At 47.1% G+C, this 12155-nt stretch overlaps 1 protein-coding gene across 1 annotated transcript in view; it reads right to left on the bottom strand.

Annotated features, from left to right (window-relative positions):
- The window catches only part of LOC134956785 (uncharacterized), a 149779-nt gene that overhangs the window by 67483 nt on the left and 70141 nt on the right, over positions 1–12155 (bottom strand). Inside the window, exon 11 of the mRNA XM_063938739.1 lies at positions 11780–11830. Within this exon, the coding sequence (XP_063794809.1) occupies positions 11780–11830 (51 nt within the window). The remainder of the gene's footprint in view (positions 1–11779; positions 11831–12155) is intronic.

Below are 12155 nucleotides of genomic sequence, written 5' to 3'. Positions count from 1 at the left end.
CATTTTTCTTTGCATCATGTGCTGTTTGGGGACAATTTTTTTGAAGTGCCATCCTGTCTGACACTGCAGTGCCACTCCTAGATGGGCCAGGTGTTTGTGTCGGCCACTTGGGTCGCTTAGTTTAGTCACACAGCTACCGTGGTGCGCCTCTTTTTTTCTTTGCATCATGTGCTGTTTGGGGACAATTTTTTTGAAGTGCCATCCTGTCTGACACTGCAGAGCGACTCCTAGATGGGCCAGGTGTTTGTGTCGGCAACTTGGGTCGCTTAGCTTAGCCATCCAGCGACCTCGGCGCAAATTTTAGGACTAAAAATAATATTGTGAGGTGTGAGGTGTTAAGAATAGACTGGAAATTAGTGGAAATTATGGTTATTGAGGTTAATAATACTATGGGATCAAAATGACCCCAAAATTCTATGATTTAAGCTGTTTTTGAGGGTTTTTTGAGAAAAACACCCGAATCCAAAACACACCCGAATCCGACAAAAAAATTTCGGTGAGGTTTTGCCAAAACGCGTCCGAATCCAAAACACGGCCGCGGAACCGAATCTAAAACCAAAACACAAAATTTGAAAAATGTCCGGTGCACATCACTAGTAATTAGGTGAGAAACTGCTTCCGCCTGATGTGTCTCTAGCTGTGAGTAGATCATTACAGTCATATTTAGCACATCCTGCATTATTATTGTGACGTGGATGTGCTAATATCACCTACACTCACAATGCATAAATGAATATATTCACTGGAATTTACTAACATTCTCTAGATAAGATAAGAGATATGAACCTTCCAGGCAAAGAGCTGGAAGCAAAGGTATTGCTTATACTATCATTATTCTGCTCATGTGTCAGTGGGGAGAGCAACTACTGCTCAGGCTACTATGGGCTAATGCCGCCTGCATATATTGTTACCTACTGGGATCCAGCACTGTAATTCTTCTTGCAATATATCAGATCCCATAGTTTGGAACCACCAGGAGTCTTCCTAGAGCTGACCGGCCATCTAAACTGAGCGACTGGGGGAGAAGGGCCCTAGTCCAGGAGGTGATCAAGAACCAGATGGTCACTCTGTCAGAGCTACAACATTCTTCTGTGGAGAGAGGAGAACCTTCCAGATGGACAACCATCTCTGCAGCAATCCACCAATCAGGCCTGTATGGTAGAGTTGCCAGACGGAAGCCACTTCTTAGTAAAAAGCACATGGCAGCCCTCCTGGAGTTTACCAAAATGCACCTGTAGGACTCTCAGACCACGAGAAACAAAATTCTCTGGTCTGGTGAAACAAATATTGAACTCTTTGGCGTGAATGCCAGGCGTCATGTTTGGAGGAGACCAGGCACCGCTTATCACCATCAAATACCATCACTACAGTACAGTGAAACATGGTGGTGGCAGCATCATGCTGTGGGGATGTTTTTCAGCAGCAGGAACTGGGAGACTAGTCAGGATAGAGGGAAAGTTGAATGCAGCAATGTACAGAGACATCCTGGATGAAAAACTGTTCCAGAGTGTTCATGACCTCAGACTTGGGCGACAGTTCATCTTTCAGCAGGACAACTCTGTGAATGTCATTGAGTGGCCCAGCAAGAGCTCAGACTTGAATCCAATTGAACATCTCTGGAGAGATCTGAAAATGGCTGTGCACCGACGTTTCCCATCCAACCTTATGGAGCTTGAGAGGTGCTGCAAAGAGGAATGGGCAAAACTGCCCAAAGATACTGTAGGTGTGCCAAGCTTGTGGCATCATATTCAAAAACACTTGAGGCTGTAATTGCTGCCAAAGGTGCATCAACATACAGTAGTATTGAGCAAAGACTGTGAATACTTATGTAGATGTGATTTCTTAGTTTTTTATTTTTAATAACTTTGTAAAGATCTCAAAAAAACGTTTTTCACATTGTCATTATGGGGTTTTTTTTGTGTAGAATTTTGAGGGGAAAAAATGAATTTATTCCATTTTGGAAAAAGGCTGTAACATAACAAAATGTGGAAAAAGTGAAGCGCTGTCAACAGAGGTGTTACCGGGTCTAGTGACACACGGTGCGCACTCTGCGCTCTCTTGTGTGTGGAAGCGTGCTCGCTGCTGAAAAAGGGGGCATGGCCTCTCAGGGTACCCAGGTAACATCGCTCAAAGGGCAGCCCCATTGAACAGTAGATGTGCAGTGTCAGTGCCTGGATCAGCATAAGGCATATTCGTGTCACCCCCTCCGAGGGTGACACCTGGGTGCAGGCTGCACCCTGCGCACCCACCTTCTGACACCACTAGCTGTGAATACATTTCGGACGCACTGTATAATTCACATAAATAGTCCTAACCACTAGTAGTACTTTTCTAGATTGAACTAGAATTTCTGTATTTGAACATTAGAACAAGGCGCTTCCCCACTTGTGGAGAAGTGAAGTGGGGGTATGTACAGTGAGACAGGGTTAGTTTCACCAGGGAATGCAGTATTTGCCTGGTCACAACTTCTCTGTAGAGGGTTAAAGAAAAGCCATCCAGCCTCAGAGAAAGTGCTTTGCAGCCAGGTAAAAGAAACTGGTTAAGTTCAAAGCATGGATAGGGGCTCTGAGATGTGGTTGAGGGAGAGAAGGGTGGGCTCTCAAACACGTCTTTGGTCTAGATTTTTAGACCCTCCCAGCCACAGCTGGAAATTGGTCTAATTGTACTGGCAGGGATTTAAACCCTGATAGGTCTACTGTTCAGGACATTGGTGCTGATAAGTGGCCTAGGGAGCAGGGTGCAGTTCCCCTAGTGCTAGGGACTTGGACCATCAGTGCCCGGAGGAACTGAGACACCGTGCATACGGTCCATGGATTGGAAACTGTATTTCTTTTATGTGAAGTTTGTTTGCTGTTTATATGCCATTAAATACTCGCACAAACTCTGTATACTGCCTGCTGTGTCCTGACTTTGATGGCGACCTGTTTGAATTTTTTGAAAGTTCGACTTTTTTTTTTTAATTCAGTTAAATTCCAGTTTAAAATGACATACAGTAACATATTACAAATGACTAAATAGGAGATGGGAAGCAGCTGGTGACTAATAACAGTATAATCTGTCATTTATAAGCAATACATCTCAGGAGCAAGTGTAGGATCTTAGGTGGTGGGGGATTTCCTGTGTAAAATGTTAAGTAGAACAGGTGAATAATTTGACTAAATAGTTCATAGTGCGCATGTAGGATCTAATTCAGACCTGATCGCTAGACTGCATTTTTGTACAGCATGCGTTCAGGTCTAAACTGCGCATGTGTATGCACCGCAATGCGCAGGCGCGTTGAACAGGTACAAAGTGAATCAGCGCTCAGCGATGAGTTTGTGCAAAGAATCCATTCGCACAAGCGATCGCAAGGAGATTGACATGAAGAAGCCGTTTGTAGGTGTCAACTGACCATTTTCTGCGAGTGGTTGGAAAAACGCAGGCGTGTCCATGAGTTTCCAGGGAGGGTTCCTGACGTCAATTCTGGTAACCAGACAGGCTGAAGTGTTCGCAGCGGCTGAGTAAGTCCTGGGCTACTCAGAGACTGCACAAAATCTGTTTGTACAGCTCTGCTACACGTGTTTGCACACTTGCAAAGCGAAAATACACTCCCCAATTGGCATCAACTATGTGAACACAGGACTGCAAAAAAAAAAAACCTAGCAAGCGATAGTGTCTCATTCTGATTTCCAAGCAATGCAGAAAAAGCATGTAAGTTTCTATCTGGAACAAACCATTTTGCAATGCAAAGGGAAGAAATACATTTAAATATCCACGCACAATAAGACTCTCCTCTAGTCTCCAAACCTTTAAACGTTCTCTGAAAACTCATCTCTTCAGGCAAGCCTACCAAATTTCAGATCCACACACATAACCTTCACAGCTTCCCTATCAAGTTACATCCCCTCTGTACAGTCCACATAAACTCACATTTTGTCTTCCAACATTGCTGGGTGATCATATCCTATACAAACCATTAAGAACCTAGCAAACATGGGGAACCATTATGTGACAGGTAGCATCTATCCTTGTGTATCAATGCCTATTTCCCTATAGATTGTAAGCTTGCGAGCAGGGCCTTCCTACCTCTGTGTGTCTGTCTTTGCCCAGTTTTGTTCTATAATTGTTCTAATTGTAAAGCGCAACGGAATATGCTGCGCTATATAAGAAACTGCTAATAAATAAATAAATAAATATATTTTCTGTGCAGGGTAAATACTGGCTGCTTTTGCATGTAGCCCACAAATGTTAGACAGCTTTATTTTTTCACTGCAATTTAGATTTCAGTTTGGAAATATCCCACCCATAGCTAAAGCTCTCTGAGTCGGAACATGTTACATCTGCCCCAACTGTAGCGCAACAGGTTTTGTCAAGTTAGCTTTTTTGCTTTGCTGCAAAATCTGAATAACCCCCATAATGTACATATAATGTGTTGTGTGTGAGAGTGGAAAAGAGAGAGACAGACAGACAGAGAAAGTGAGAGAGAGAGATTAGCACAGTGTACAAATTATATTTGGTCAATATCAGGGCCGTAACTAGGGAGGGGGGGCTAGGGGGTCACGAGCCCTGGGCGCCGGAATAAGGGGGCGCTAGGGAGGCTGTTTCCGCAGCCAAAGAGGAGGGCACCGTGCACAATGCTGTCACGCATCGAGGGAGAGAGGACGGAAACAGTCTGGCAGTGGCTGGTGGGTTTGAACACTTGCGCGCAGCGCAGGACTGAAGAGGGCACGTTGGCTGCAGTCAGTGACAGTGAATGAGTCACTGTCACTCACGCTGCAGCACTGCAGGCTCCTCTGACAGGGGAACTTTCGCAGCAGTCTTTGGCAGCCCTGAGTAGTGCACACAGCCCTCCCCATGCCTGAGAACAGGGAGAGGGACACAGTACAGCAGCGTGGACTATGAACAAGGGGGATCTGAAGCTGTCCTGTGACAGAGAGAGATTCACGAGGTATGTTTCTCTGCCTGGCAGACAGCTCCCCCTCTACAATGTTTTGTGTGTGTGTGTGTGTGTGTCAGTGTGCATCTGGTCCCTGTATAGGCAATGTGTGTGTGTGTGTGTGTGTGCAGGGCCGGTCCAAGGGCACTCTGTGCCCCGGGCAGGAAATGGGGCGTGGCCTAATACAGGGGGCGTGGTCAGTTACGCCCCCTGTACATTGCTAGCGCCGCTTGAATGCTGAGCGGTGCGCGATGACGTCATCGCGCACCGCACAGCAAAAGGTCCTCTCCACGAAGGGAAACTAGACGTATAACGTCTCGTTCCCTTCACAGGAGGCGGACGGCAGCGGGCAGCGGAGGTGGACTGGGGACACAGCGGACAGCAGTGGCGGATCTTGCCACGGTGCGGCGCCCTCCGGATGGCGCCAGCGCCCTCCGGAAGGCGGCGCCCCGGGAAAAAAGTCCTGCTTGCCCGTGGCAAGATCCGCTACTGTGTGTGTGTGTGTGTGTGTGTGTGTGTGTGTGTGTGTGTGTGTGTGTGTGTCAGTGTACATCTGGTCCGTATACAGTGTGTGTATAATATATCAGTGTGCATCTGGTCCGTAAACAGTGTGTGTGTGTGAGTGTGCATCTGGTCCGTATGCACTGTGTGTGTGTGTGTGTCAGTGTGCATCTGGTCAGTATGGTGTAACATTTATAAGCGGCTGTACTGTGTTGTAACATTTATAAGTGGCTGTACTGTGTTATAACGTGTGGGATTATATATATATATATAATTGTATTTTGATTATAATAATATTATTTCTCTGACATCCTAGTGGATGCTGGGAACTCCGTAAGGATCATGGGGAATAGCGGCTCCGCAGGAGACAGGGCACAACTAAAGAAAGCTTAAGGACTACCTGGTGTGCACTGGCTCCTCCCACTATGACCCTCCTCCAGACCTCAGTTAGAATTTTGTGCCCGGCTGAGCTGGATGCACACTAGGGGCTCTCCTGAGCTCCTAGAAAAGAAAGTATAGTTTAGGTTTTTTATTTTCAGTGAGATCTGCTGGCAACAGACTCACTGCTACGAGGGACTAAGGGGAGAAGAAGCGAACCTACCTGCTTGCAGCTAGCTTGGGCTTCTTAGGCTACTGGACACCATTAGCTCCAGAGGGATAGAACACAGGCCCAGCCTCGGTCGTCTGGTCCCGGAGCCGCGCCGCCGTCCCCCTTACAGAGCCAGAAGCACGAAGAAGGTCCTGGAAATCGTCGGCAGAAGACTTCGGTCTTCATCAAGGTAGCGCACAGCACTGCAGCTGTGCGCCATTGCTCCCCATGCACACCTCCCACTCTGGTCACTGATGGGTGCAGGGTGCTGGGGGGGGGGCGCCCTGGGCTGCAATATGAGTACCTTGCTGGCAAAATAACACAATATATAGTCCTAGAGGCTACATATGTGTAAAATACCCCTGCCATATACATTTAAAAAGAGCGGGAAAAGTCAGCAGAAAAAGGGGCGGGACTTTCTCCCTCAGCACACTGGCGCCATTTTCCCTCACAGCTCCGCTGGAAGGCGGCTCCCCAGGCTCTCCCCTGCAGTTTCCAGACTACATAGGGTAAAAAAGAGAGGGGGGGGCACTAAATTTAGGCGCAAATTGTATGTATATATATATATATATATATATATAGCAGCTATTAGGGAAAAATCACTCAGTTATAGTGTAATCCCTGTGTTATATAGCGCTCTGGTGTGTGCTGGCATACTCTCTCTCTGTCTCCCCAAAGGGCTTTTATGGGGTCCTGTCCTCAGTCAGAGCATTTCCTGTGTGTGTGCGGTGTGTCGGTACGGCTGTGTCGACATGTTTGATGAGGAGGCTTATGTGGAGGCGGAGCAGGTGCCGATAAATGTGATGTCACCCCATGCGGGGCCGACACCGGAATGGATGGTCATGTGGAAGGAATTACGTGATAGTGTCGACTCTTTGCATAAAAGGTTTGACGACATAACAGATGTGGGACAGCCGGCTTCTCAGCTCGTGCCTGCCCGGGCGTCTCAAAGGTCATCAGGGGCTCTAAAATGCCCGCTACCTCAGATGGCAGACACAGATGTCGACACGGATACTGACTCCAGTGTCGACGATGATGAGACTACCGTACATTCCAATAGAGCCACCCGTTATATGATTGCGGCAAAGAAAAATTTATTGCACATTACTGATGTTACCCCAGGTACCACAAAAAAAGGGTATAATGTTTGGGGAGAAAAAACTACGAGTGGTTTTTCCCCCATCTGATGAATTAAATGAAGTGTGTGAAGAAGCGTGGGAATTAATTTTACTGCATGTTGCACGCAATTTTAAAGTCTCATTCATTATACTATGTGTGAGAGAATGTACTAATTGTTTGTCGAATTGTGTATTATAAATGTTTTAAGAGATATTATATAAATTGTTTCATATTATATTTAAGCCTCACTGGGGTAAATTAATTAAGATGGGAGTTCTATTTGAGATGGGATGTTGCCAATAGCAACCAATCAGATTCCAGATATTATCTTCTAGAAGGTGCTAGATAAATGAGAAGTAGAATCTGATTGGTTGCTATGGGCAACATCTCATCTTAAATAGACACGGCCGCCCTCAAGGAACCTGCTGATAGAAAGCAGGAGGCTATCCTGAAGTCTGTTTATACACATTCAGGCATTATACTGAGACCAGCTATTGCTTCTGCATGGGTGTGCAGTGCTGCAGCTGCGTGGTCAGATTTCCTGTCAGAAAATATTGATACCTTAGACAGGGACACTATATTGCTAAACATAGAGCATATAAAAGACGCTGTCTTATACATGAGAGATGCACAGAGGGATATTTGCCGGCTGGCGTCTAGAATAAATGCACTGTCCATTTCTGCCAGGAGGGGTTTATGGACTCGGCAGTGGACAGGGGATGCAGATTCTAAAAGGCACATGGAAGTTTTGCCTTACAAGGGTGAGGAGTTGTTTGGGGAAGGTCTCTCGGACCTAGTTTCCACAGCGACAGCTAGGAAATCAGCATTTTAACCCCATGTTCCCTCACAGCAAAAGAAAGCACCGTATTATCAGGTACAGTCCTTTTGGCCCCAGAAAGGCAAGCGGGTTAAAGGCGCGTCCTTTCTGCCCAGAGGCAGAGGTAGAGGGAAAAAGCTGCAAACATCAGCCAGTTCCCAGGAACAAAAGTCCTCCCCCGCTTTCTCTAAGTCCACAGTATGACACTGGGGCTCCACTGGCGGAGCCAGGTGCGGTGGGGGCCAGTCTCAAGAACTTCAGCGATCAGTGGGCTTGCTCATGGGTGGATCCCTAGATTCTACAGGTGGTGTCTCAGGGATACAAGCTGGAATTCGAGACGTCTCCCCCTCGCCGTTTCCTAAAATCTGCCTTGCCAATGACTCCCTTGGACAGGGAGGCAGTGATAGAGGCAATTCACAAGCTGTACTCGCAGCAGGTGATAGTCAAGGTACCCCTCCTTCAACAAGGAAGGGGTTACTATTCCACAATGTTTGTGGTACCAAAACCGGACGGTTCGGTGAGACCCATTTTAAATTTGAAATCCTTGAACACGTATATAAAACGATTCAAGTTCAAGATAGAATCGCTCAGGGCGGTTATTTCAAGTTTGGAGGAAGGGGATTACATGGTATCACTGGACATCAAGGATGCTTACCTGCATGTCCCCATTTCCCCTCCTCACCAGGAGTACCTCAGATTTGTGGTACAGGACTGTCATTACCAATTCCAGACGTTGCCGTTTGGTCTGTCAACGGCACCGAGGGTATTTACCAAGGTAATGGCCGAAATGATGATACTCCTTCGAAGAAAAGGAGTTATGATTATCCCGTACTTGGACGATCTCCTTATAAGAGTGAGGTCCAGGGAACAGTTGTTGATCGGAGTAGCACTTGCTCGGGAAGTGCTACAACAGCACGGCTGGATCCTGAATATTCCAAAGTCGCAGCTGGTTCCTGCAACGAGTCTATTGTTCCTGGGGATGGTTCTGGACACAGAACGGAAAAAAGGTATTTCTCCCAGAAGAGAAGGCCAAGGAGTTGTCATCGCTAGTCCGAGACCTCCTAAGACCAAAACATGTGTCGGTGCCTCACTGCACACGAGTCCTGGGAAAGATGGTGGCTTCTTACGAAGGTTCCATGCAAGGATCTTTCAGTGGGATCTGTTGGACAAGTGGTCCGGATCGCATCTTCAGATGCATCGGATGATAACCCTGTCTGCAAGGACCAGGGTGTCTCTACTGTGGTGGCTGCAGAGTGCTCATCTTCTAGAGGGCCGAAGATTCGGCATACAGGACTGGGTCCTGGTTACCACGGACGCCAGCCTTTGAGGCTGGGGAGCAGTCACACAGGGAAGACATTTCCAAGGACTATGGTCAAGCCAAGAGATGTCTCTACACATAAATATTCTGGAACTAAGGGCCATTTACAATGCCCTAAGTCAGGCAAGACCCCTGCTTCAAAGTCAGCCGGTGCTGATTCAGTCAGACAACATCACGGCGGTCGCCCATGTAAACCGACAGGGCGGCATGAGAAGCAGGATGGCGATGGCAGAAGCCACAAGGATTCTCCGATGGGCGGAAAATCACGTGTTAGCACTGTCAGCAGTGTTCATTCCGGGAGTGGACAACTGGGAAGCAGACTTCCTCAGCAGGCACGACCTCCACCCAGGAGAGTGGGGACTTCATCCAGAAGTCTTCCGGCTAATCACAAACCGTTGGAAAAGGCCACATGTGGACATGATGGCGTCCCGCCTCAACAAAAAGCTAGAAAACTATTGCGCCAGGTCAAGGGACCCTCAGGCGATAGCGGAGGACGCTCTAGTGACACCGTGGGTGTACCAGTCGGTTTATGTGTTCCCTCCTCTTCCTCTCATCCCAAAGGTGCTGAGGATAATAAGAAGAAGAGTAAGAACTATACTCATTGTTCCGGATTGGCCAAGAAGAGCTTGGTACCCAGAACTTCAAGAGATGCTATCAGAGGACCCATGGCCTCTACCACTCAGACAGGACCTACTGCAGCAGGGACCCTGTCTGTTCCAAGACTTACTGCGGCTGCGTTTGACGGCATGGCGGTTGAACACCAGATCCTGAAGGAAAAGGGCATTTTGGAGGAAGTCATTCTTACCCTGATCAAAGCCAGGAAGGATGTGACCGCAAAACATTATCACCGCATATGGCGGAAATATGTTGCTTGGTGTGAGGCCAGGAAGGCCCCAACGGAGGAATTTCAACTGGGTCGATTCCTGCATTTCCTACAGTCAGGGGTGACTATGGGCCTCAAATTGGGGTCCATTAAGGTCCAGATTTCGGCTCTGTCGATTTTCTTCCAAAAAGAACTGGCTTCTGTGCCTGAAGTTCAGACTTTTGTTAAGAGAGTGCTGCATATTCAGCCCCCTTTTGTGCCTCCAGTGGCACCTTGGGATCTCAACGTGGTGTTGGAGTTCCTTAAGTCACATTGGTTTGAGCCACTTAAAACTGTGGAGCTAAAATATCTCACTTGGAAAGTGGTCATGCTGTTAGCCCTGGCTTTGGCCAGGCGGGTGTCAGAGTTGGCGGCTTTGTCATGTAAAAGCCCTTATCTGATTTTCCATATGGATAGGGCGGAATTGAGCACTCGTCCCCAATTCTTGCCTAAGGTGGTTTCTGCGTTTCATTTGAACCAACCTATTGTGGTGCCTACGGCTACTCGGGACTTGGAGGATTCCAAGTTGCTGGATGTAGTCAGGGCCCTGAAAATTTATGTTTCCAGGACGGCTAGAGTCAGGAAAACTGACTCGCTATTTATCCTGTACGCACCGAACAAGCTGGGTGCTCCTGCTTCAAAGCAGACTATTGCTCGCTGGATCTGTAGCAAAATTCAGCTTGCACATTCTGCGGCTGGATTGCCGCATCCTAAATCAGTGAAAGCCAATTCCAGAAGGAAGGTGGGCTCTTCTTGGGCGGCTGCCCGAGGGGTCTCGGCTTTGCAACTTTGCCGAGCAGCTACTTGGTCGGGGTCAAACACGTTTGCAAGATTCTACAAGTTTGACACCCTGGCTGAGGAGGACCTAGAGTTCGCTCATTCGGTGCTGCAGAGTCATCCGCACTCTCCCGCCCGTTTGGGAGCTTTGGTATAATCCCCATGGTCCTTACGGAGTTCCCAGCATCCACTAGGACGTCAGAGAAAATAAGATTTTACTCACCGGTAAATCTATTTCTCGTAGTCCGTAGTGGATACTGGGCGCCCATCCCAAGTGTGGATTGTCTGCAATACTTGTATACAGTTATTGTTTAACAAAAGGGTTATTGTTGTGAGCCATCTGTTGAGAGGCTCCGTTGTATTTCACACTGTTAACTGGGTATAATATCACAAGTTATACGCGTGATTGTTGTGGCTGGTATGAGTTTTACCCGGGATTCAAAATCCTTTCCCTATGGTGTCAGCTCTTCCGGGCACAGTATCCTAACTGAGGTCTGGAGGAGGGTCATATTGGGAGGAGCCAGTGCACACCAGGTAGTCCTAAAGCTTTCTTTAGTTGTGCCCAGTCTCCTGCGGAGCCGCTATTTCCCATGGTCCTTACGGAGTTCCCAGCATCCACTACGGACTATGAGAAATAGATTTACCGGTGAGTAAAATCTTTTTTTTTTTTTTTGGGGTGGTGGGGGGTACACGCAAATTTACTGTCTTGCCCTGGGTGAGAGCATTCCTAGTTTCGGCCCTGACAATATTTAGTGACCAGACCAGCCATAAGATTTCAACCCCTCCTGCTAAACACACCAGGGAGCTGTAGACAGACCTTTACATACTTGTATTATTACACGATTATTGATGTGTAATTTGTGTATGTACAATAAACTTACCAAGTTCAGTTTTGTACCCAAAAGAAGATTAACATCACAACCAACATATTTCTGTGAATTGATCAGAAATGATAAGTAAATTATACTATCACAATAAATATCATTACATATTTTATTACTTTACATCTCTGTCTTCTGAAAATTCTGCTCAATAATGTAACATTAAGTACAGTAAGTTAGCAAGGGTATGGGTCGTTGGGTGGATCCAACTTAGGTCAACAGACATTAGGTCGACAGGGGCACTAGGTCAACATGTTCATTAGGTCGACATGTGCTAGGTCGACAGGTCTAAAGGACCTAATGCATGTCAACCTATAGTGGTCAACCTAATGACTGTCGACCTAAGTGGTGTCCATCTAACAACCGTATCCCGTTA

Source organism: Pseudophryne corroboree, chromosome 9 (genome assembly GCF_028390025.1).
Source record: "Pseudophryne corroboree isolate aPseCor3 chromosome 9, aPseCor3.hap2, whole genome shotgun sequence".
Classification (NCBI taxonomy): Eukaryota; Metazoa; Chordata; class Amphibia; order Anura; family Myobatrachidae; genus Pseudophryne; species Pseudophryne corroboree.
Note: the sequence above shows the minus strand (reverse complement) of the source record. Positions and strands in the feature narration are given on the sequence as shown.